Genomic DNA, 26006 nt, shown 5'->3' on the forward strand with positions numbered 1-26006 from the left:
TTGTACAAAATGATTACTTTGGGGCCAAACTTTTGGTGGCATTGGAGGCTCTGTGTGGCCAGCAATCATAGGGTTTATTTTATCAACACTTCACCATTTGTATCGTAGGATGCTGCTGAAAGGAAACAAACCAGAAGCCATCTGTTCAGCTTAGAAGATGATGTTTCTGTCAGCTTCAGTCTGTTTCCATCTCTAATTCTCCTTACAGATCACTACATCGTGGTAAGTTAGGTTTGTTCTTTCTTTAAAGCAAACCTGTCTCAAAATGTGTCAATTAAAGTCAAACTGAAAATAATATATAAGCATCAGATACCTTCAGCGAAACAGCCTATTGAAACAATCTGTCAATCTGCCTAAAATTGTATGCAACTTTACTTGTGAGCTTGGTCTTACTACCTCACTCCTTGGTCTCCCCATTAGTCCTTTTGAACATGGATGCTCTAAGAATATTTTAAAGATGGATTCACTTATTGACAGGCAGGGCCAAGCTCAACAAGAAAAAAATTCCATTCAGATTTAGCTTGAAATAAAAACAAAAATGTTTTAGTCATATTTTTAAAACATATATCTAAATTTCAGATTCCAAATCCAAACTCTAAATATATGTCTTTTTGTCTTTCACAGGCACAGGTGATATTTATTGTCCTGGTGCTCTGTCAGCTCCTTGTACTTATTGTTTTCAGAATAAAGAGGAGGCCAACACTAACAGGTATGTGTCAACAAAGCTAATACTTCCATGATTGTATTGAGGGTCATTCTTTTGTTGTCTGGTACAAAAAAAACATATAGAACCATATACTGTAAAAAGATAACCTATAACCATACAGTAATTAAAGAAAATCTTGTAGGAGAGAAACTTAAGCATGTTGTAATATCTTTCTCATAATGTTTAGATTAAAATGCAATACTTTACTGTTTAAAAAAAAAAAGTATTGAATCACCACTCTTGGAAAATGTTAATTTAATTGTTTAATTGTGTAGAGGAAAAAAATACAACAATCACAGCCATGCCTCAAAACTATTTTCATTAACATCCCACCCTTCTTAGAAACACTTAGAAAAATAAAAAGAAAGAAAACTGTAGTCGATTGCAACTGTTTTTGCAGATCAAGCAGAGGAAAAAAATTATGGAATCACTCAATTCTGAGGAAAATATTATGGAATCACCATGTACTTAGCAGTTCTAAAACAAATCTCTGCGTTGGATTACATCTGCTATTTAGCCTGCAGTTAAAAAAAAGAGTGCTTGTACACCTTGGTGAGCTATTGCACCAAGCTGATTGACCTGAATTATGGCTCCAACACCAGAGATGTCAGTTGAAACAAAGGAGAGGATTATAAAACAACTTCAAGAAGTAAATCATCACGGAATGTTGCAAAAGATGTTGGTTGTTCTTAGTCAGCTGTGTCTAAAATCTGGACCAAGTAAAAATCAAAAGAGAAGCATACTGGTAGACCAAGGAAGACATCAAAGCGTCAAGATAGAAAACTTAAAGCAATATGCCTTGAAAAGAGAAAATGCACAACAAACCAAATGAGGAACAGATGGGCAGAAACTGGAGGCAATATCTGTGAGCGAACGGTAAGACATCACCTAAATGGGATTTACATATAGAAAAGCCAAACGAAAACCATCATTAACACCTAAACAGAAAAAAGCAAGGTTACAGTGGGCTAAAGAAAAGCAATCATGGACTGTGGATGACTGGATGAAAGTGATATTCAGTGATTAATCACCAATCTGCATTAGGCAGGGGGATGATGCTGGAACTTTTGTTCGGTGCCGTTCCACAGAAAAGACGACTGCCTGAAGAAACATGCAAATTTCAACAATCATTGATGATATAGGGTTACATGTCTGGTAACACAGGGGAGATGAGTCTGTAAATATTCAATAAATGCACAAGTTTATATTAAGATTTTGGACACTTTTCTTATTCTATCAATTGAAAGGATGTTTGGTGATGAATGCATCTTGCCATAGGGTAAAAGCCATGAAAACTTTCCTTCAAGAAAGACATATAGGGGTTTATTTACTAAAGCTGGAGAGTCCAAAATCAGACTCCCTTCTGCATAGAAACCAATCAGCTTCCAGGTTTCATTGCCAAAGCTTCATTGAACAAGCTGAGGTTAGAAGCTGATTGGTTTCTATGCAGAAGGGAGTCTGATTTTGGACTCTCCAGCTTTAGTAAATAAACCCCATAATGTCACTGGCATGGCCTTCAAATAGTGTGGACATTAATCCAATTGAAAATCTATGATGGAAATGAAAGAAAATGGTCCATGACAAGGCTCCAACCTGCAAAGCTGATCTGGCAACTGAAAGGAATGATTTTCTTTCCTCCTCAGAGACCCCCGGTCTGTGGAGAGATTCCTGGTTTATCAGCAGAATTCTGGGAACACCCCTTGAACACGGAAATCACGACAGCTTATGTTCAGAGATGTTCAAAGTTTATTAGACATTAATAAGATTATATAGGATACAGAAAATAATAAGGGAGGGGGGGAGCGAGTTTCAAAACTGTAACTTGTAACTTTCCATCATGAGCTAACTACATGAAACATGACATATACATTTCTTGGTACAAATTGTTTTGTCTAACTTTTAGAGAAAACAGACAGACAAAAACATTGTCAGGGTCGTGTTAGCTTCTGTTGATACATCCTTGAACAACTGAAAACAGTTTCATTAAACTTCTAATATCTCTACAAAAAACTAACTTAATACTTAATACTTAAAATGGCGTACATAATACAAAATGGAAGTTATCTAGATTCTTTCAATCCCCTCTAAGATCATGAACATGATCTCAATTCTTTACTTCATTCATCTTTCTGTACATAGCTAGATAACCTTCATTTGTATTCTGCGGCTTGGTAGCTCTAGCAATGCAATATAATGAGCATTTAAAACATAGATATAAAGATAAAACAAAAAACAATATCATGACTATGCTTACCGCGATACCTTTCATCCATGAAAAGATGGAACCAAATCCTGATCCTAACCAATCAAAAGGAGTCCATCCATCTTTTCCTATAGCTCTAGCTTCTTCCATCAAACCATCTACCTGTTCCCTGTGTTGCTTTATTATTTCATAATAATCTGGAACAGTCATTGTGGTATTATATATCCAAGTACAACATTCATAATCCTCTGTCATCTCACACAGACCTGTCAGAGCAGCACTCATACTTTCAATAGCTAATTCTTGCATCTCCAGCTGTTTTCTAATAGCTCTGGTCTCAGTATTTAGCAACCCTATGTCCTTAGAGTTCCTCTCCAGTATGTCATCAATAATGTTTGTGTAATTATTTATTTTGTTCATAAGTGTTATTCCCCATCCCGTGTAGGTAGGGAACCATGACCAAACCTTATCCCCTGTAGAGAATAGATCTACCTTTTCTTGTTTGGTTTCCCTTCTCTGTCTCAGAGTTAGTTGGTATTTTGGGTATGTACTGGCTTTTACCTGGTGTTCCTTTTGGTCTATAGCTGCCATAATTGGCACTAATTGGGCTACATAGCACCAGCCCTGGACATTACTCGGTATCCAAGGGTAACAGATCTTACCACAACAGATATAGGTATTGTTTCCCAAGGAGATCGGCAATTTTTGTATTGCAGAATGAAATTCAGGGGTGACAACAAGTGTAAAATAAAAAAGAAGTTTTCCAAACATAGTTTTCCCCACATTATCTTGTATCCCTTTTAAACTTTCATTCAGGGTTTTACCATTTACTTGCCAGAGTTTCACAGAAGAAGTTCCATCCCACCTTCCAGGATCAGATATGTTTAATATGGACTGAGAGCACATTCCCCTTCCCTTGTGAGAAGTATTCCCCAGTCTAAAACACCAATCGGGGAGTTGAGTGACTCCCAGAGTTGGAAAAGATATGGTGGCATTAGAAGTAATATTGGTCAAACCAATACTTACATTCCCTTTTATTAACAAAAATATTTTGACTGGAGCGGCCAGAAGAGGAATTTCATATGTGCTGGGATGTAACTTACTACAGATCCAACATTTATCATAACCTGACTTTTGAGCATAAGCATATTTAAACTGCATCATCAACATTTTTCCTGAAAAAGGATTGTTCTCTTCAAAACTTCTTTTTGACTTTCTTTCACTTTTGGTTATCTGGGTCTCATTTAAATCTAGTCCTTGACCACAGATACCTTTTATTAGACCCAAGTCCTCAGGGTGATAAATACAGTTAGTTAGGATCCATACTGGCAGGAAAAAGAGCACAGTCAGTGTGCCCAATAGGATCCAGAGTTTCAAAACACCATGAGGGGCAGTAAGGAATGTCATCTTCAGGGTCTTTCTCACCGACTTCACCCGCTCTTCGAGGATTTTCTACTTGTCCTTCACCTCCTTTTTCCGTTTCGTATTTCTCAGGTGTTTGGTTCACCTTCTTCACTCGACTAGCATGAATCCAGGACTGGGAATTCTCCACCAGAACAGCCGTTCTGGTAACCGCTATCACCGTAGTAGGTGGTCCAAAGGGGTAGCCTTGCTTCTTGTCTTTAGCGAGTTGGCGGACCACTACGACATCTCCCACTTGGAAAAGGTGTGTTGGTTCCTGAAAAGATAAAGGAGAAGTGCGAGCAACATTTCTTTCAATCTGATCTAAAGTTTGAATCAATTTTTTCACATATTCTTGTTGTACCAGGTCAAGGTCCCCTCTTTCTAACATAAGTGGCTGTCTAGCCCAAGGAGTGGGGAACGGTCTTCCCATTAATATTTCAAAAGGAGATAACCCTGTAGTCTTATTAGGTGTCATTCTTACCTCTGCTAGAATTGCAGGTAACATCTTCTTCCAGTGGGTATAGGTTCCTCCAGTGGCCTTCCTCCCACTTATCCTTAATCGTCCTGTTCATCCTTTCTACTATACCTGAACTTTGAGGATGATAGGGAATATGAAACTTCCAATCTATCTTAAGTACTTTTACCAAATCTTGACATACCTTGGCCACAAATACTGGTCCGTTATCAGAATTTATCTGCAGCGGACATCCCCATCTAGGTATTATCTCCTGTGTGAGAATTCTGACTACAGTTTGCGCATCTTCTTTATTAGTGACAAATGCTTCCACCCATCTGCTGAACATATCCACCATTACCAACAAAAACTCTTGCCTCTGTCCTGTTTTTGGCATGTGGGTAAAATCTATTTGTAAATGGGTGAAAGGTGTAGTTGGGTACACTAGATGCTGGTGTTGTGATTTCTTTGGGTTCTGTGGATTGTTCCTTATACATGTAATGCACCTAGAGACATATTCTTTCACCAACCTAGATAAACCTGTAATGTAAAAATCCTGCAATAATGTTTCACATGTTGTTTTCCATCCTTTGTGTCCTAGACCGTGGTACTGTGCAATGAACAATGGGGCACTTGACATGGGAATGCATGGTTTCCCCTCTAAGCACACTAGACCAGAAGCTGGATCTAGTTGTGCTCCAGAAGCATCCCAGTCTGCTAAATCGATTTTTGTAGCAAATTTCTGTAAATCTGCATACATCTGGTCATGTGGGGTGGTTGTGATGCCTGAAGTGAGCAAAGGCATCTGCTCACTGGCCACCTGTTGTAATGCGGCTTCCTTTGCTACCTTATCTGCTAATGCATTTCCTTTGGCAATATGATCTCTGCGATTTGTATGTACCCTGCAATGGAGAATGGCTAATGTTTTTGGTAACTGTATGGCTTTGAGTAGATCAGATATCAAAGAAGAGTGAGATATGGTTTTGCCATCAGCAGCAATGAATCCTCTTCTCTCCCAAATGACCCCAAAATCATGTACAGCACCATGGGCGTACTTGGAGTCTGTGTAAATGTTGACGTCCTGTCCTGCAAATAATTGACATGCTCTTGTAAGGGCAATCAGTTCGGCTGCTTGGGCTGACTGATATGGAATTGGCTTTGCCTCGAGTATTTTGTCAGGAAGTTGCACAATGCCGTATCCTGCATGGTAAGTACTATCATTTGGCCTAGAACATGAGCCATCTACAAACACATCTGGGGCCCCATCAAGAGCCACAGCTGACATGTCGGACCTAGGGGAAGTGTCTTGCTGTATGTGGGTTATACAATTGTGTTCTGGTGCCACTTCATCCTGTTCCCCCTTTAGCCCCAGTAGGGCATTCAAAATTGGAGCAGGACCTGAATTTGCTGAAGAATATTTAATAATCAAGTTGGGATCAGATAGAAGAATCACTTCATATCCGCTCAACCTTTGTGCTGACATGTGTTGAGTGTGTATGTTTTTCAGTAGTAAGGACACTTGGTGTGTGGTGTGTAGGGTAGTTTCATGTCCCAATGTGAAAGAAATAGCCATCTCCACCAGAATTGCGCACGATGCAACAGCTCTCAGACAAGCAGGCATGCCCTGAACCTGAGTTGGCACTACTTTAGAAAAAAAAGCTACAGGGCGGAGCTTGCCTCCATGTTCCTGAGCCAGGACCCCCCCCATAGTTGTACAATTTTCCCTAGCATACAGATGAAACATTTTCTTATAATCAGGTAGTCCAAGACCAGGGGCCGTTACCATAGCATTCTTCAGGTACACAAAGGCATCAACCATTTCATTTGACCATGTGAGAATGTCAGGTGATTCTGAAAGTGTGGCAGACCTCAGAGTGTGATCATAAAATGAACAATCAGGTATCCATTGGCGGCAGTAACCAATCATACCAAGAAAAGTTAGCATGTCCTTTTTTGTTTGTGGGCGGGGCAGACCCACGAGAGCCGCAGCTCTTTTGTGACTGACACTCCTCTCACCATGACTTAGAATAAAACCAAGGTATTCAACCTGTTTTTGGCACCATTGCAATTTCTTTTTAGATGCTTTGTGACCATTCCCTGACAACCATTCTAACAGAGACCAACTATCCTCCTGACTGGCCTCCTGACTTGAACTACAAATCAATAGGTCATCCACATATATAATAAGGACCGAACCATTGGGAGGGGTCCAGGACCTCAGTGTGGTCTGGAGGGCAAGTGAGTAGACTGCAGGCGAATCTACATAGCCCTGGGGCAATCTACACCAGGTCAACTGGCGGTTACGGAACGTAAATGCAAATAGCGCCCTCGTCTGGTGGTCCACAGGAACCGAAAAAAATGCATTTGTTAAATCAATCACTGTAAAATATTCTGCATCGGACGGAATGGAGGTTAGGAGTGATGGCACATCAGGCACTATTGGGGCTAATGGAACCACCAAATTATTTATGGCCCTCAAATCTTGTACAAACCTGTAAGAGCCATCCGGCTTCTTGACAGGATTGATAGGTGTGTTGTAAGGAGAAACAGTTTCTTCTAAAATACCTGTCTCTAAAAATCTTTCCACTAGAGGAGCAATCCCTTCCTCCTTCTCTGTCGACAATTTGTATTGCCTCTGTTTGTAGGGCAATGCCCCTTCCTTGAGTGTGACTGTGTATGGTGTACATGAAATTAATCCTACATCCATAGAATTTGTGGCCCAAACTGGATGTGTATCAGGAGGGGGTGTAATGTGTGAGGGATGACTCTCATCATTGAAATAGGTGGGTATAATGGGTACTTTGGAGGATCTGGCAACTATACCTCCTTCTGATGTTACTCTCAGAGAAATCCCTAAAATTCCCATAAGATCTCTTCCCAACAAATTTACAGGGCAATTTGGAATGATTCTGAAACTGTGGCAAGTGATGGCCTCATCCCATGTGAGGGCTGAAACAGGCAAGGGGGGAGTTTTGAGGGTTTTTGTTAGTATCCCATTTATTCCCATAGAAGGTTCGGCATTTGTAGTTTCTCCATGATACATTTCCTCACTCAGACTGCTACATGTCGTGCCTGAATCGATTAAAAATGGAACTTCAGCGCCCCCTACTTGTAAAGAAATGAGGGGCTGCTGCCTGTATGATGAAGAAACCAAGGGAAATGCCGGGACACCACCTTCCGGGCATCCCTATTGTCTCTGGTTCTGCTGTGGCCCCCACTGAATTGGATATTTGATATCTTGGGGTTGTGCCTGTGCCTGTACCTGTGCCTGTTGTGTTTGGGAGGTGGTGGTGACATTAGGTGGTTGGTATCTCTGTTTGTGCCTTTGTGGCTGTCCCTGGGAAGAGGAAGATTCATATGGACAGTTATGTCTCCAGTGATCCTGTCCTTCACAGTTAAAACATCCAATTCTTCCAGGGACTTGGCGGAGTTCAGAGTTACTTCTTCCCCTTCCAAATCCCCCCCTACCTCTGCCTCTATACCACTCTCTTCCTCTTTGTCCCTGCCCTTGATTTCCCTGTTGTAAGTCACTTTGGAAATTACTACTATTAACCTTCTCTTTTCTTACAATATCTAAACATCCCGCTGCCTCCTTTTCGTGAAGGGAGGTCTGAAACTCAACAACAGTTTTAGTTGCCCAGTCAGAGACCTGCTGCTTCACGGCTAATCCTGCTTCTGGCTTAAGACCTGTTATGAATGTCTGAATCATCAATGGACTTAACTCTCCAGTTAGAGCCAGTCCTGCTTCTGGTGTCCAGACATCCTTGAACCTTTTCCAAAATTCTAATACAGTTTCTCCTACCTTCTGTTTACATGCTGTAGCAATAGGGAGGGAAGCCTTATTCTTGAAAACCCTTTTTAATTCTGTGTCAAGCTCCTCCCACATAGTTTCTCTCCCTTCTGTGGTATTCAGTTTATAGGCAGTAGCCTGTGTATTACTTGGTTCTATGTGACTAATGCTTTTTACATTTATCCAATCCCAAGCTGGATTATTTCCCAGAATACCATCAATGATCAATCTCATATCTTCCTGTGTGTAATTTCTTCCTAAACATGCCTTTTTTAAATAAGCAAGTGTACCTCCAGGAGATACTGTAGGCTTGGGACAATGTTTAACAATCTTATTAATATCTTCTAATTCTATGGGTTTTTTTAGAATTAGTTCTCCTGCTGTGAGAAAAGGTAGTGTCATTATAGCCAACTCCTTTCCTCCTACGGCCCCCTCATCTTCTCTTTTTCCCTCTTGTTTCTTATCCATGGATCTAAGCTGCATTCTAAATTCCTCCACCTCTCTGCCCTTTCTATGACTGGTGTCACTTCTTCTCCATTGACCATCCTTTTTCTGTAATTTTATTATATTTACCTGTCCCTGTTCTTCGTATTCCAACTCTCCCTCGTTGTCATTATTCTCTGTAAGGATGCCTTGAACTTGGCTACCCTCCTCTGGTGATTTTATACTAATGATCTGTTTGGGTCTAGTGGAGGGGCCTGGCTGTATTGGTTGTAGATCCGGGACGGGAAGTGGCGCAGGGACAGGGGCAGGGACTGGAGGGGCAGGGGCAGGAGCTGGAGCTGCAGAGACAGGAGCAGGGGCTGGAGGGGCATTAGGCTGGGGAGTAATCATCCCCAAACTAATCAAAAAATCATCATCAGCAGCATTTTTAAAACCACTTAATGAAGGATATATATTATACGGAGGGGGTGGGGTTGGTGTCTGAACTGTTTTCAGTCCAATCTTGGGTCTGCATGTCTTTTCAGATTGATGCTTTTCCTGGCATATTTTTAATGTATCCAATTTCAACTTCCTCTTTTGTTTTAAAGAGAAAATCAAATTGAACTTTCCCTTGCTATTATCAACCCAATACGGTGACCATTTTAACCAGTTTTCTCCCCCTTTCTTCATATAAGCTTGGTCCCATTGTGGGTCCCCCTCATACCAAGGAAAGGCTTGTTTGTCCCCCATACATAATCCCTTAATCATATCTGTATGAAAAAGATCATTTGCCCCCTTTCTTGGGAATGGGTCTGTACTCCCCATAGCTTCTGTCCAGCCTGCCATACAATCCACCCAGGGATTTATTAAATAATAGTCCGTTCCACAAACTCTAGCAACATAATCCTTACAATTTTCTCCCTTTTCTGGGGGACCTGGTGGGTAACTACCTCCTTGACCCATATTTAGACAGTGGATAAAACAATTTTAGCTTAAAATCTTATTTTGTTCCACACAACAAATTATCTTATACTTCTACGCAACAGAAAGAAAAAGCAAAAGACAGATAAACCAGAATCTGCTCCACAGACTTATTAACCTCTTGATAACTTCCCAAAGTTATCTCTTCACTGTTTTACCAAAAACAGAGAACTGTGTTTACCAAAACACCTTTTTTTTTATATTATAGTGCACTATTTTGTAACTCTTACCAAAGAGTTAAGTCTGCTTTACCAAAAGCAGCTACAGGTTATCACGGGTCTATATAGACAATACAGAATGATTCAAGACCTTCCCTCAACACAGGGCAAGAAAGAGCTTTTAGTCATAAAAAGACAAAAGGTTTACTTACCAAGTGAGGTGGGTGGTCATCCCGGACGAGCCCCCAGCTGAAAGGAATGATTTTCTTTCCTCCTCAGAGACCCCCGGTCTGTGGAGAGATTCCTGGTTTATCAGCAGAATTCTGGGAACACCCCTTGAACACAGAAATCACGACAGCTTATGTTCAGAGATGTTCAAAGTTTATTAGACATTAATAAGATTATATAGGATACAGAAAATAATAAGGGAGGGGGGGAGCGAGTTTCAAAACTGTAACTTGTAACTTTCCATCATGAGCTAACTACATGAAACATGACATATACATTTCTTGGTACAAATTGTTTTGTCTAACTTTTAGAGAAAACAGACAGACAAAAACATTGTCAGGGTCGTGTTAGCTTCTGTTGATACATCCTTGAACAACTGAAAACAGTTTCATTAAACTTCTAATATCTCTACAAAAAACTAACTTAATACTTAATACTTAAAATGGCGTACATAATACAAAATGGAAGTTATCTAGATTCTTTGCAAAAGACTTTAAAGGATTCTTGTTGCTAACTTAGGGGCCAGTTCTTTGACTGGGCCTAAGAGACACAGCCTAGGTGATAAGGCAATATAGATATGAACCACTGAATTAATAACCTCTAAAACCTGTCGCCAGTATATAACTATTGCAGAGTACGACCAAAATACATGAATGTAGTCCCCCATAAAGTGTAAACACCTCCAGCAAGTGGGAGATATAGAGGACTCCATGTTGTGAAATCTATACGGAGTAACATATGCTCTCATTGTGCTGAATCTTTAGTGCCTTCCTGTAGTAACACATACCCTCAATGCTTGTTTGCACTCCATCCTCTAAGATCAGACTCGTCATCCTAAAAGATGGACCTCATATAAAGACAAGGTCAAGAACATATGCTTTCTCCCACTCCGAGGTTAAGTAGCAGCACTTTTTATCCGCAACAGTTTTCTCCCATTCTCCGAGTGACAGTCTTTTTTTTTGGTTAGGGCGGATTTACACTTGTGCAAATAAAAAATGCAGATTATTTTTATGCTTTATATTTTTATTTTTTTACTAATTTATTATTATTTGTTTAGTTTTATTAACTTTGTTTAGTTTGTTCATTAACAAACAGAAACATAGTAAACACAGTTTACAATGCTTCTGTTATGAATGTACATTCAGTGATCGGCACCAATTGGCATATCTACTGGCACCTTCCGCAGCTCTCCATCCTTACACATCCCCCGGAGGAGCTGGCAGGAGAGTAGGTAATCCAGCTGCACTGCAGTGCTGCAGGGGCACAAGGGGCGCTGGGAGAGCATATAGTGGTCCGGGCGACAGGGGAAATCAGCTGCTGAAAACAGCTGAAAGTCTTGGGAGGGAGAGGAGAAGCAGCTGTTGGCTGCTTTCACGGAGCACAATCAAGGGAGATCGGTGCTTGTAAATTGCTCCCCTTCACTGCACTGATCACTCCCGAGTGTCAGATTCCCTCTGCTGCAGGTTGTTTCTGTACATTTTGGCACAGTTCGCCTGCAGAGTGGTGCGGAAATCTGCAGCAGTGTTGCAGATTTCTGCAGTGCTCTGCACCAAAGGTGACAGGTGTAGGGAAGTGTGAACTGGGTACATAGAAAATCATTCTTTTCTGTGTAACCCTTGCAGAGCGCTGCGTTTTTCTGGAAGAAAAGCGCAGCTCTCTGCTATAGTGTGAATGGGCCCTTAAACCAGCTAACAAGGGGGTTAGTCATATATTTGATACATTTGTACACACTGAGTTTGATGATAAAGAATGTAACAAACGTTTACAGGGATTATCGAATCGTATAAATAAAAGGTAATTATTCTTACAGGTTCCAGTAAGTGAATTATTACAAAAAAAGTCAAGTAGAATTGAAGTGAACCTGTCCTTTTCCAGTTCATTTCCTCTCTGCAGCTGGTACTTCACTTGCTCTCCCACCTTCCCACTTGTCAGAGCCCCTCTTGAAATATCTGTGTAGTATCTAAGTTGGGTTTGGATCCAACTTTACTGAGTGCTAAGGGCTTTCTTAACAGTCCCACCTGACTGACAATATACATATGCATCCTATATTAATGACCTGAAGTAGATCAGTTTGGCAGCCAGGCAACTAGCATTTGCTGCATAAAAATTCAGCAATGACAGCCTATGTTTCTCCGGCAAATATTTCCCTTTACCAGCTGCAGTTCCCAGCACTACAACCTGTGGAAGGATGTCTCCATATCTGTATAATTGTAGATGGTATTCATAATTCTTTGCAATCCAGCTTATAAATATTCAATATACTGTATATGGTATGCATTACACTCTCATATGTTGAGACAGGAAATTAGGGAATATTTACCCAATGTTTAAATCCAGGAGTAATCCAACCCTTTAATGACATAAAGTTGTTGGCTAAAACTGCTTTGACTTAGAAATTTCAAAGAAACTAAAGTACCGTATGTGAAATTGAATTTTTACATAGGGGTCTCACCCAGTCCTTTCTCTTGTATAGCAGCTTGAGTAAATACAATTACTAACCATTCACGCCCTTTGAAAACACTTATTCTGTTGAATAGGTGCAGTGTCACTGACAACCAATGGTCTCTACTAATGATCACAAACCAGTAAGTAAAGTTCTGATCATGCGATTACCATGACAGTTAATTATATTTATCACATGCAGGCTCCAGGTTTATTCACCAATAAACTTCAGCCTGCAGGTGAGACTGCTGCCTGAAGGTGGCAATGTGCCTTTGTTTAGTAATATAATTGTCAGAACATTACAGTTTAAAAAAAATCCCATAGTTTTATCTATTTTTTAGCCTATAATAAAAAAAATTATATTTATTCATACACTGTACCACGTAAAAGCTTTATATCCTCAAAAATCATTTAAAATTACAATCTCTCTATGAGCAAGACTAGTCTAACTAATAAATGGGAATGAAAACTTCAAAGAATGTTGTGAAAACAAGCAGAAGAAAAAAAAAAAAATTATCAGAAAGAAAAAGCGCCACACTAAACAACAAACTATGTGTCAGCAGCAACTCCCACCAAAAAAATTATATATGTGCAAAAATTAATTTGGCAAAGTGAACAAATTATCATAAGGGTATGCGCTAAAAATACATATATATACAAATATCACCGTATATTAAGTGTCCAAAATAAGTATATTAAGTGTCCAAAATAAATTAGTGTCCAAAACAAATTATCTTCTGTGACTTCATAACACTGTGAAAAATCCACCACCAAATGAATTAAATAAACTCACCAGAGCTATATCAGCATATAGCTCTGGTGAGTTTATTTAATTCATTTGGTGGTGGATTTTTCACAGTGTTATGAAGTCACAGAAGATAATTTGTTTTGGACACTAATTTATTTTGGACACTTAATATACTTATTTTGGACACTTAATATACGGTGATATTTGTATATATATGTATTTTTAGCGCATACCCTTATGATAATTAGAAAAAAAAAATAATTGAAATGTTTACTACCGGTATTTTATTTGTGTTTTCCATGCTTCTAGGACCCCCTGGAAATTTCACACTGGCCACTTTCTCTATGCATGTACTAAGCAAGAACAGTGTTTTCTTCTATGCCATTGTACTGCTGACTATTTTCACAGCCATAGGTAAGTCTTTTAAAAAAGAGCAGGTTGAAGATACCTTCTTGATGCCTCCTTTAGGAGAACCTATCATCTGCATTTCACTATCACAATTCAGCCCCCTTGTGATAAAAAAGAAAATTGAAAACAAAGTAAAAAAATATATCTAATATTTCAGTTTCTTTATTTTTCATTTTCAGAGTTTCTAAAAGATCTACCGTATTTTCCGGCGTATAAGACGACTGGGCGTATAAGACGACCCCCCTACTTTTCCTGTTAAAATATAGGCTTTGGGCTATACTCGCCGTATAAGACTACCCCCCTCTACCAACCAATCACGGCAAGCGATGTACCAGTATTTTCTGTGCACACTGCATACAAAGCCTGCTTGGATTGGGTGGGTCAGCTCTCCCTGCCTGCCCAGCCCTCCCTGTCTCCAAGATGATCTGAGAACTGCCACAGTTATTAATATATAATACTAAACAATATGATAGTGTGACAAGAACACGCCTATCTGAAAAAGAAGGTTTCTAAAAGATCCACGCGGAGTAATATGAATTCAAATGAATTTAACAATACTTTATTTGATCACATAGATCATGGGGAGGTTAAACATAAGCACGGTGTACATATGAAAAAAATAAAATCATGTTTAAAAACACTTAGCGTCTTCAATTAAGGGTCATCTTAGCCAACAGAGCACCATATAAGGCAGAGTGGTGTAATGATGGAATAGTTATCCTGGATTTCCGTAGGTTTCCTGCTTAATATTTGTGTGAACCGTATATTCAGTAGGTGTGTTCCCAGTATAGATCAGGGACCTCCTGGAATGTACAAGCTGGAACACAAGAATACATGGTATGTATCTAGCAATATGGAAACCATATCACATCCAAAATTTACCAGGCCTCCCTCCACAATAGTCAATGGATGCTACTGTTACCTTCTCATAGGTGAGACTATCATACCCGCCTCTCAAATGTAGGGACTTCCTGGATAGCCACCCCAAATGGAACAGGGTCCACAGTACCAAAAGATTCTGAGGATATATATAGAAAAAGATAATAAATGTGTAGAACATGGGCATCAGGTAATCCCGAAAACAAAACACACATAAAGATGTGGATATATTACCATCAATAAGGATCAAGAAGACTCCTGTCGACTTGAACTAAGATCAGGTCCTTGATGCTTTTCCAAAAATGCATATGGGGGTGAGGGACCAGGTATACACGATGCGTGGATTTCAAACACATATAGTGTGTATATAGCATATAGCAGGCCGTAGATACCTGAATTTAATATACCCAGTAAAGGGTTTCCAAAAATTGCTCAATTTGAGAAGGTTATTTGCGGTTTTATAAGGATCTGGCTATGTCACAGCAAAAAATACCTGAATAGGATAGCATATGTATATATATATATATATGTAGATTCTCCTCCTTAGAGGATTTCCAAAAAATTCCCCGAGTATACAGGGTAAATTAGGCCCATACAACATGCCCTATGAACACCATGTAGGCTCTGTAAATCTCAACAGCCGTAAGCTTTTAAATAACTTGCCACCGGTGGAAGATATATTTCCCTGAAGGATTGCCGTTTGCGAACCGCTGTGATAATAGCCCACTGGTAGTTCTCAAAAGGTCTTGGGCCTACCTAGCAGGGAGCTGTGACACCGCCGTTCCTTCCCGCCTCGTGGGCGCCGCACCCTGTGAAGACGCCGAGCGTAGTGACGTCAATACGTTGACGCGTTTCGTCCGCCAATCACCGCAGACTTCGTCAGAACTGGGAGGGGACTTCAATCCTTTGCCTTATATGGTGCACTAATTGCATACCAAAAAGTCTCCACCTCGCCACCTTGTGTTGAAAGAATATCACTACATTAGGAATATCCAGAAGTGAATTAAAACATATATCCTGAATTTAAAAATGATTGCTGGATGTGGAAGAGGAGCCTAATTACTATGGACCAAATCATCTTCCAGGAGAATGATAGACGGGAGACTATTATTAGCATATTTCACTTTCACATAGGGAAACATCAAGACCAAGTACAGCCACCAAGATTTCAAAAACAGTCCTATTGTTCTATATGCTCACCACCTAGTTAGAGTAGAAAGAATCGAACAATTAGGTTCATATTTTATCCACAGAGGCCCATATTTAGTGCATATATAGGGTATCGCAATGTAGATTATAGCTCATGATATATAGAGAGTTCAAGGGAATTTATTTCAAAAACACCCCAAAGTTAAGTTCTGTGTTTAGTCCAGATGGGACAAGTGCTCCTAGGGTATAGATCCAGAATTTTTCTTTTTGTAGGAGGACTTTATCAAAATCACCCCGACGAGCCGAAATATTCAGCAGAAAGATCCCTTTTACTTTTAGACCATCTGTTTTGCCCCCGTGTACTTCTTTAAAGTGTTGCGCCAATGGGTTCACTTTTTCTCCCTTTCTCACATTCCTATTTTCATTTCTAATGTCTCTCAGATGTTCACCAATCCTAGTCCTAAGGCTTCTTTTGGTTTTTCCTATATAAATCTTTTTACATGGGCATTCTATCATGTATATCATTTTACTACTAGAACAGTTAATAAAGCTTCGTATTTGAAATATCCTAGAGTTATCATTGTTGAAGAACTGATTAGACTTATGTACAAATGGGCAAATCTGACAATGACCACATGGAAACATACCATATATACCAGTCTTCCTAGTTAGCCAGTTTCTCTGTGGTACCCTCTGAAATTCTGATTGTACTAATATATCATTTAGATTCCGAGTTCGTTTTGCCACCATATGGGGGCTCTCTCCTACTACTTTCGCTATCTGCGGATTTTGAATTAGTAAATGCCAATGGGAGTCCAGGGCCTTCTTGACTTCATCCCATTGTTGTCCGAATTTAGTTATGAATCTTACCGGTTGGTTTTCAGTATTCGCAGCTGCCTTTGGTTTTGATTTATTAATTAGTTCCTCTCTTGATTTACCGAGGGCTCTTCTTTTTGCTCTTCTTAGGGTTCTATGTGAATAGCCCCTCTCTCTGAACCTTTTGTAGAGCTGGATGGATTCATGTCTATATTCTAATTCTTCTGTACAGTTTCTTTTTATTCTCTGGAACTGACCGATAGGGATTCCCTGTTTTAGACTCTTTGGATGGTAGCTATTAGCATGTAGAAGTGTATTGGCCGCTGTTTCCTTTCTAAATGTTTTAGTGACCAGTTTATTTTTGTGGACAGAGATTGACAAATCCAAAAATGTTATCACCTCTCTATCCACTGTATACGTAAGTTTGATATTTCTATCATTCTTGTTCAAAAATTCCATAAAGCTTTTAAGCTCATCCATACCTCCATCCCATACCATTAGGACATCATCAATGTATCGCAACCAGGTTATTGCATATTGTTTATAGGGAGTGGAGGGATATACTAGCTCCTCTTCCCACATACCTAGATGTAGACATGCGAATGCCGGGGCCCAGGGTGCTCCCATGGAGGTACCACATATTTGCTGATAGAAGAAGCCCAGAAACTGAAAACAGTTATGGGTCAGCATAAACTCAAGCAAATCCAATATAAATTCATTTTGGGCCTCCATTTCAGGAAAGTATATCTCCAGAAAATGGGCCACCGCTTTTTGTCCCCAAACGTGTGGGATGGAGGTATAGAGTGATTCCACATCGATGCCCACCAGGAGTGCACCTTCTGGTACTTTTACATTTAGAATCTTTTTAAGTACATCCCCCGTGTCTCTTACATAGGATTTGAGCTCCAGGACCAAATTCTTGATCAAGTCGTCTACAAATTTACCTATTGGTTCCAAAGGGCCACCAATAGCAGATACTATAGGGCGTCCCGGTGGTTGAGAGGGATTTTTATGTATTTTTGGGATTACGTAGAAGGTACGTAATCTTCTACGTAATCCCAAAAATACATAAAAATCCCTCTCAACCACCGGGACGCCCTATAGTATCTGCTATTGGTGGCCCTTTGGAACCAATAGGTAAATTTGTAGACGACTTGATCAAGGATTTGGTCCTGGAGCTCAAATCCTATGTAAGAGACACGGGGGATGTACTTAAAAAGATTCTAAATGTAAAAGTACCAGAAGGTGCACTCCTGGTGGGCATCGATGTGGAATCACTCTATACCTCCATCCCACACGTTTGGGGACAAAAAGCGGTGGCCCATTTTCTGGAGATATACTTTCCTGAAATGGAGGCCCAAAATGAATTTATATTGGATTTGCTTGAGTTTATGCTGACCCATAACTGTTTTCAGTTTCTGGGCTTCTTCTATCAGCAAATATGTGGTACCTCCATGGGAGCACCCTGGGCCCCGGCATTCGCATGTCTACATCTAGGTATGTGGGAAGAGGAGCTAGTATATCCCTCCACTCCCTATAAACAATATGCAATAACCTGGTTGCGATACATTGATGATGTCCTAATGGTATGGGATGGAGGTATGGATGAGCTTAAAAGCTTTATGGAATTTTTGAACAAGAATGATAGAAATATCAAACTTACGTATACAGTGGATAGAGAGGTGATAACATTTTTGGATTTGTCAATCTCTGTCCACAAAAATAAACTGGTCACTAAAACATTTAGAAAGGAAACAGCGGCCAATACACTTCTACATGCTAATAGCTACCATCCAAAGAGTCTAAAACAGGGAATCCCTATCGGTCAGTTCCAGAGAATAAAAAGAAACTGTACAGAAGAATTAGAATATAGACATGAATCCATCCAGCTCTACAAAAGGTTCAGAGAGAGGGGCTATTCACATAGAACCCTAAGAAGAGCAAAAAGAAGAGCCCTCGGTAAATCAAGAGAGGAACTAATTAATAAATCAAAACCAAAGGCAGCTGCGAATACTGAAAACCAACCGGTAAGATTCATAACTAAATTCGGACAACAATGGGATGAAGTCAAGAAGGCCCTGGACTCCCATTGGCATTTACTAATTCAAAATCCGCAGATAGCGAAAGTAGTAGGAGAGAGCCCCCATATGGTGGCAAAACGAACTCGGAATCTAAATGATATATTAGTACAATCAGAATTTCAGAGGGTACCACAGAGAAACTGGCTAACTAGGAAGACTGGTATATATGGTATGTTTCCATGTGGTCATTGTCAGATTTGCCCATTTGTACATAAGTCTAATCAGTTCTTCAACAATGATAACTCTAGGATATTTCAAATACGAAGCTTTATTAACTGTTCTAGTAGTAAAATGATATACATGATAGAATGCCCATGTAAAAAGATTTATATAGGAAAAACCAAAAGAAGCCTTAGGACTAGGATTGGTGAACATCTGAGAGACATTAGAAATGAAAATAGGAATGTGAGAAAGGGAGAAAAAGTGAACCCATTGGCGCAACACTTTAAAGAAGTACACGGGGGCAAAACAGATGGTCTAAAAGTAAAAGGGATCTTTCTGCTGAATATTTCGGCTCGTCGGGGTGATTTTGATAAAGTCCTCCTACAAAAAGAAAAATTCTGGATCTATACCCTAGGAGCACTTGTCCCATCTGGACTAAACACAGAACTTAACTTTGGGGTGTTTTTGAAATAAATTCCCTTGAACTCTCTATATATCATGAGCTATAATCTACATTGCGATACCCTATATATGCACTAAATATGGGCCTCTGTGGATAAAATATGAACCTAATTGTTCGATTCTTTCTACTCTAACTAGGTGGTGAGCATATAGAACAATAGGACTGTTTTTGAAATCTTGGTGGCTGTACTTGGTCTTGATGTTTCCCTATGTGAAAGTGAAATATGCTAATAATAGTCTCCCGTCTATCATTCTCCTGGAAGATGATTTGGTCCATAGTAATTAGGCTCCTCTTCCACATCCAGCAATCATTTTTAAATTCAGGATATATGTTTTAATTCACTTCTGGATATTCCTAATGTAGTGATATTCTTTCAACACAAGATGGCGAGGTGGAGACTTTTTGGTATGCAATTAGTGCACCATATAAGGCAAAGGATTGAAGTCCCCTCCCAGTTCTGACGAAGTCTGCGGTGATTGGCGGACGAAACGCGTCAACGTATTGACGTCACTACGCTCGGCGTCTTCACAGGGTGCGGCGCCCACGAGGCGGGAAGGAACGGCGGTGTCACAGCTCCCTGCTAGGTAGGCCCAAGACCTTTTGAGAACTACCAGTGGGCTATTATCACAGCGGTTCGCAAACGGCAATCCTTCAGGGAAATATATCTTCCACCGGTGGCAAGTTATTTAAAAGCTTACGGCTGTTGAGATTTACAGAGCCTACATGGTGTTCATAGGGCATGTTGTATGGGCCTAATTTACCCTGTATACTCGGGGAATTTTTTGGAAATCCTCTAAGGAGGAGAATCTACATATATATATATATATATACATATGCTATCCTATTCAGGTATTTTTTGCTGTGACATAGCCAGATCCTTATAAAACCGCAAATAACCTTCTCAAATTGAGCAATTTTTGGAAACCCTTTACTGGGTATATTAAATTCAGGTATCTACGGCCTGCTATATGCTATATACACACTATATGTGTTTGAAATCCACGCATCGTGTATACCTGGTCCCTCACCCCCATATGCATTTTTGGAAAAGCATCAAGGACCTGATCTTAGTTCAAGTCGACAGGAGTCTTCTTGATCCTTATTGATGGTAATATATCCACATCTTTATGTGTGTTTTGTTTTCGGGATTACCTGATGCCCATGTTCTACACATTTATTATCTTTTTCTATATATATCCTCAGAATCTTTTGGTACTGTGGACCCTGTTCCATTTGGGGTGGCTATCCAGGAAGTCCCTACATTTGAGAGGCGGGTATGATAGTCTCACCTATGAGAAGGTAACAGTAGCATCCATTGACTATTGTGGAGGGAGGCCTGGTAAATTTTGGATGTGATTTGGTTTCCATATTGCTAGATACATACCATGTATTCTTGTGTTCCAGCTTGTACATTCCAGGAGGTCCCTGATCTATACTGGGAACACACCTACTGAATATACGGTTCACACAAATATTAAGCAGGAAACCTACGGAAATCCAGGATAACTATTCCATCATTACACCACTCTGCCTTATATGGTGCTCTGTTGGCTAAGATGACCCTTAATTGAAGACGCTAAGTGTTTTTAAACATGATTTTATTTTTTTCATATGTACACCGTGCTTATGTTTAACCTCCCCATGATCTATGTGATCAAATAAAGTATTGTTAAATTCATTTGAATTCATATTACTCCGCGTGGATCTTTTAGAAACCTTCTTTTTCAGATAGGCATGTTCTTGTCACACTATCATATTGTTTAGTATGCTGTCCCCTGGGTTTATGTATCCACACTTGTACAAGTGAGTCGGAGAGGTGCTTATGACATTAACAATTAGTGTCATTTTTGGTGGCTTGCTTTTGCTTTATTGTTGTGATTAATATATAATAATTAATGTTAATTACCGTATTTCCTGCAAGGTACTGCCTAGCTGACGCTTCTGCACATGTCTTCGGCAGCAGTAGACGATCGCTGATCACCATTCCTCACAGAACTGCATGAGACGTCGGATGCAGCCGTTCAGTGCTCGATTGAGCTTGACTGAAACTGTGATATGCAGAGAAGGGATACACATCGGGTAGCGGCAAGAAGACGCTTCTGCACATGTCACAGTTTCAGTCAAGCTCAATCGAGCACTGAACGGCTGCATCCGACGTCTCATGCAGTTCTGCGAGGAATGGTGATCAGCGATCGTCTACTGCTGCCGAAGACATGCGCAGAAGCGTCAGCTCGGAAGTACAGGTAAGGTTTCAGCACAACACCCGGCGTATAAGACGACCCCCGACTTTGTAGAAGATTTCCAGGGGTTAAAAAGTCGTCTTATACGCCGGAAAATACGGTACTTTGTGAAAGCAAAACAGGTAGAATAAAAAGACAGTGCTAATAATTTTGTAGGTCCTAGGATAGTTGCAAAAATGTTTAGCAAACTGATATTTTCCATAAAAATACACTAAAATCATTATTAGAGCTCAAAATCGCAACATAACTTTTTAAATTCCTACTAAATATGAATGCTAAGACTGTATTGAGTTAATAAATAAATATTTTTTACATTTTAAATCATGCTTTTTTTGTGAAAATCAAAGGTCCAAAAAACGTTAAATATGTAGGCAGCACATTAGCTAAATGGTTATCACGTCCGCCTGGCAGTACTAGGGTCGTTGGTTCGAAACCCAACCACGGCACCACCTGCCTGGAGTTTGCATGTTCTCCCTGTGCCTGTGTGGGTTTCCTCCAGGAACTCTTGTTTCCTCCCACACTGCACAGAAATGCTGGTAGGTTAATTGGATCCTGTCTAAATTGGCCCTAGTATGTGTATGTATGAATGTAAGTTAGGGACCTTAGATTGTACACCCCTTGAGGGTTAGGGACTGATGTGAACGTACTATATATATATATATATATATATATATATATATATATATATATATATAAAAGCAGGGTAAATGGCGCTATATAAGTACCTGAAAAGAATAAATAAGCAATTTATGCTAAAAATCTACAGTATCATGTGTGCGTTGTGATAAAATGATTCATGCACACATTTTATTACAGCATAGTGCATTACATTTGAAGCAGTGCGTTGCAGCATGCTCCTGTGCATAGTGATGAATGTAAATTTCAAAAGGAAAAAACAGAAGTCCTGTGACATGTAACAATGCACTGCAGCATATGTGAAAAATGCACACCAGCATGCATGCATAGTGTTTTCAGCTATATTAGCATGCACTGCATTAGGGAAGTCCATTCATTCGAATGGGCTGCCCAACACACATCACACTAAAAAGGTGCATATACCTTTTTTTTTTTTTTTTAAATGCAGTGCACCACAATATATGATAATAAGGTACCATGTGTCAAGGTGCACTTCTATGTACGCATGTTAGGATTGTGTTTGGGGTGCCAGTGACTATGAAAAACCCTCCAGTGAAACAACCAGAACACATTTTTTTTTTTTTGCTTTTTCTCGCTGCGGCAATGTGCACAGTGGCACATGTGTTCCTGCATCACATCAATGTGAATAAGAAATAAGTTGTTTATTCATTTTTTTTTCATTATTTAAAGTTTTAACTACTGGGAGGGGAGGGGGTGGATAGTTTAGTGAAGTATCAGGGGTCTGAACAGACCCCAGGATATATCACTTTTGAAATAATCGTTCAAGCTCTTTTTCTATTGCACCTGCACTCACATACTTTACAGGAAGCAGTCTGTACAGAGTGCTTCTTGTTCATTCAGAAAAGAAGATCGTAAACATGAATGGCCACTTTTTGAATGAATTGCTATGATAAGGGGCTTGTTAGCTGCTGATCATAACTATTCAATTAGTAGTCAAGAATGCTGTTCCGTGCCACCGTATGCCTTATGTCAGTGGCAGCAAAAGGGTTCAAACTGTAATGTTTTATATTAACATAACATTTGGAGATTATACTGTATACAGTCATGGCCGAAATTGTTGGCACCCTTGATATTTCTCCAGGAAATCATGTATTTCTCACGAAACGTATTGCATTAACACATGTTTTGCTATACACATGTTTATTCCCTTTGTGTGTATTGGGACAAAACAAAAAAAGGGAGGAAAGAAAGCAAATTCGACATAATGTCACACAAACCTCCAAAAATGGGCTGGACAAAAGTATTGGCACCCTTTCACAACTGCGGATAAATAAGAATGTTACAAGCATGTGATGCTCCTGTAAACTCACCTGGGGCAAGTAACAGGTGTGGGCAATATAGAAATCACACCTGAAAGCAGATAAAAAGGAGAGACGTTCACTTAACCTTTGCATTGTGTGTCTGTCTGTGCCACACTAAGCATGGACAACAGAAAGAGGAGACGAGAACTGTCTGAGGACCTGAGAACCAAAATTGTGGCAAAATATCAACAATCTCAAGGTTACAAGTCCATCTCCAGAGAACTAGATTTGCCTTTGTCCACAGTGCGCAACATTATCAAGAAGTTTGCAACCCATGGCACTGTAGCTAATCTCCCTGGTCGTGGACGGATGAGGAAAATTGATGAAAGATTGCAACGCAGAATAGTCCGGATGGTGGATAAGCAGCCCCAAACATGTTCCAAAGACATTCAAGCTGTCCTGCAGGCTCAGGGAGCATCAGTGTCAGCGCGAACTATCCGTCGACATTTAAATGAAATGAAACGCTATGGCAGGAGACCCAGGAGGACCCCACTGCTGACACAGAGACATAAAAAAGCAAGACTACAGTTTGCCAAAATGTACTTGAGTAAGCCAAAAGCCTTCTGGGAAAACGTCTTGTGGACAGATGAGACCAAGATAGAGCTTTTCGGTAAAGCACATCATTCTACTGTTTACCGAAAACGGAATGAGGCCTACAAAGAACAAAACACAGTACCTACGGTAAAATATGGTGGAGGTTCAATGATGTTTTGGGGTTGTTTTGCTGCCTCTGGCACTGGGTGCCTTGACTGTGTGCAAGGCATCATGAAATCTGAGGATTACCAAAGGATTTTGGGTCGCACTGTAGGGCCCAGTGTCAGAAAGCTGGGTTTGCGTCCAAGATCCTGGGTCTTCCAGCAGGACAATGACCCCAAACATACGTCAAAAAGCACTCAGAAATGGATGGCAAAGAAGCGCTGGAGAGTTCTGAAGTGGCCAGCAATGAGCCCAGATCTAAATCCCATTGAACACCTGTGGAGAGATCTTAAAATTGCTGTTGGGAAAAGGTGTCCTTCCAATAAGAGAGACCTGGAGCTGTTTGCAAAGGAAGAGTGGTCCAAAATTCCGGGTGAGAGGTGTCAGAAGCTTATTGATGGTTATAGGAAGCGACTGATTTCAGTTATGTTTTCCAAAGGGTGTGCAACCAAATATTAAGTTAAGGGTGCCAATACTTTTGTCCAGCCCATTTTTGGGGTTTTGTGTGACATTATGTCATATTTGCTTTTCTGCCTCTGTTTTATATTTGTTCCAATACATACAAAGGGAATAAACATGTGTATAGCAAAACATGTGTTAATGCAATACCTTTTTTGTGTGAAATACTTGATTTTCAGGAAAAATATCAAGGGTGCCAACAATTTCGGCCATGACTGTATATGTGTGCACACTAAAACTGGAGTGCATTTTATACCTAAAGTAATAGGCTTGATAAACCGCTATGAGACTATCTTACTATTTAGGCCTTCTGCCTTTAGAAAAGAAATATGCGTTTTATTGTGTGTGAGCAAAGGAAACATTGCTCTTTGTGTGGCAGTAAATGAAGAGATATGAATGATCAGATGCAGTAGGTGTTTTCCCTTTTTGTCTGAACAGCAGCCTCAACAAGCTTACAGAAACTCTCCAGTTATCCTTTTATTGAGCATTTTTCCTCTGTGATCTCAGGTCCATGGTTTATTGGGGAAATTATAGATGGCCACATCGGAGCTTGCTTCGCCTTTGGAGTGATTGTTGGAGGACATTTCCTGGATGGAAGTCTCACATACGTTGTTGGAATACTGCAGGTTTGTGTCATGGATCTTATTAATTTTGCAGTATGATCCATTATAATCCACTACAGTACTAGTTTGGTATTGGTGAAAAATGCTGGTGATGTGTGAATAGACAGCTATGAATGGGCTTTTTAATTAAAGCTGAAATTGAGGAATTCATCCACATTGTAAAATGTGCAGGCATACTATGAGTTAAGTCCACTGCGGCACTTTGAGACATCTGACCGTTTTATAGATGGGAAGATAGCTTTTGCTTCATTTCTGGAGTTCCAGTGCTGGGGCTTCTGGTTTCAGTTCCTTAGTTGCAGAGTCACATGCAGCTGCTGTGCCTGCCCCTCCCCTTCTCTGGCCCAGTCAAAGAGCACTTTGTATTACATGAACTCATTCACAAAATACAAATGCTTCTGGGAATGGGCAGCAAAGAGGAGGGGCAGGCACAGCTGTTGTGTTTGAGAAAACAGCATCTCTGCTTTCAAAGCCACAGAGTGTAGCAATAGCTATCCTCCCAGAGCTCCATAAAACTGTCAGATTTAAATAAATTGGA

General features: G+C 40.0%; 1 protein-coding gene and 2 long non-coding RNA genes across 4 annotated transcripts in view; 2 read left to right on the top strand and 1 right to left on the bottom strand.

The window, feature by feature from the left end:
* Positions 1–26006, top strand: part of TMEM62 (transmembrane protein 62) — a 123289-nt gene that overhangs the window by 95211 nt on the left and 2072 nt on the right. For both annotated transcript variants that reach the window (XM_089686887.1, XM_089686888.1), the window contains 4 exons: positions 109–222; positions 625–709; positions 13847–13951; positions 25356–25474. In XM_089686887.1, coding sequence (XP_089543013.1) covers positions 109–222; positions 625–709; positions 13847–13951; positions 25356–25474 — 423 coding nt within the window. The remainder of the gene's footprint in view (positions 1–108; positions 223–624; positions 710–13846; positions 13952–25355; positions 25475–26006) is intronic.
* On the bottom strand, positions 14489–15004 carry LOC149454945 (uncharacterized). Its single transcript, XR_016314143.1, has 2 exons — positions 14868–15004; positions 14489–14762 (listed from the first exon to the last, which is right to left on the bottom strand). It is a non-coding gene; the product is annotated as an uncharacterized LOC149454945 (long non-coding RNA).
* LOC149454946 (uncharacterized) lies at positions 20658–21173 on the top strand. The gene is made up of 2 exons (XR_016314144.1): positions 20658–20794; positions 20900–21173. It is a non-coding gene; the product is annotated as an uncharacterized LOC149454946 (long non-coding RNA).

This window comes from Staurois parvus, unplaced genomic scaffold (assembly GCF_062004578.1).
Source record: "Staurois parvus isolate SC_StPar_1 unplaced genomic scaffold, SC_StPar_1.0 ptg000414l, whole genome shotgun sequence".
Lineage (NCBI taxonomy): Eukaryota > Metazoa > Chordata > Amphibia > Anura > Ranidae > Staurois > Staurois parvus.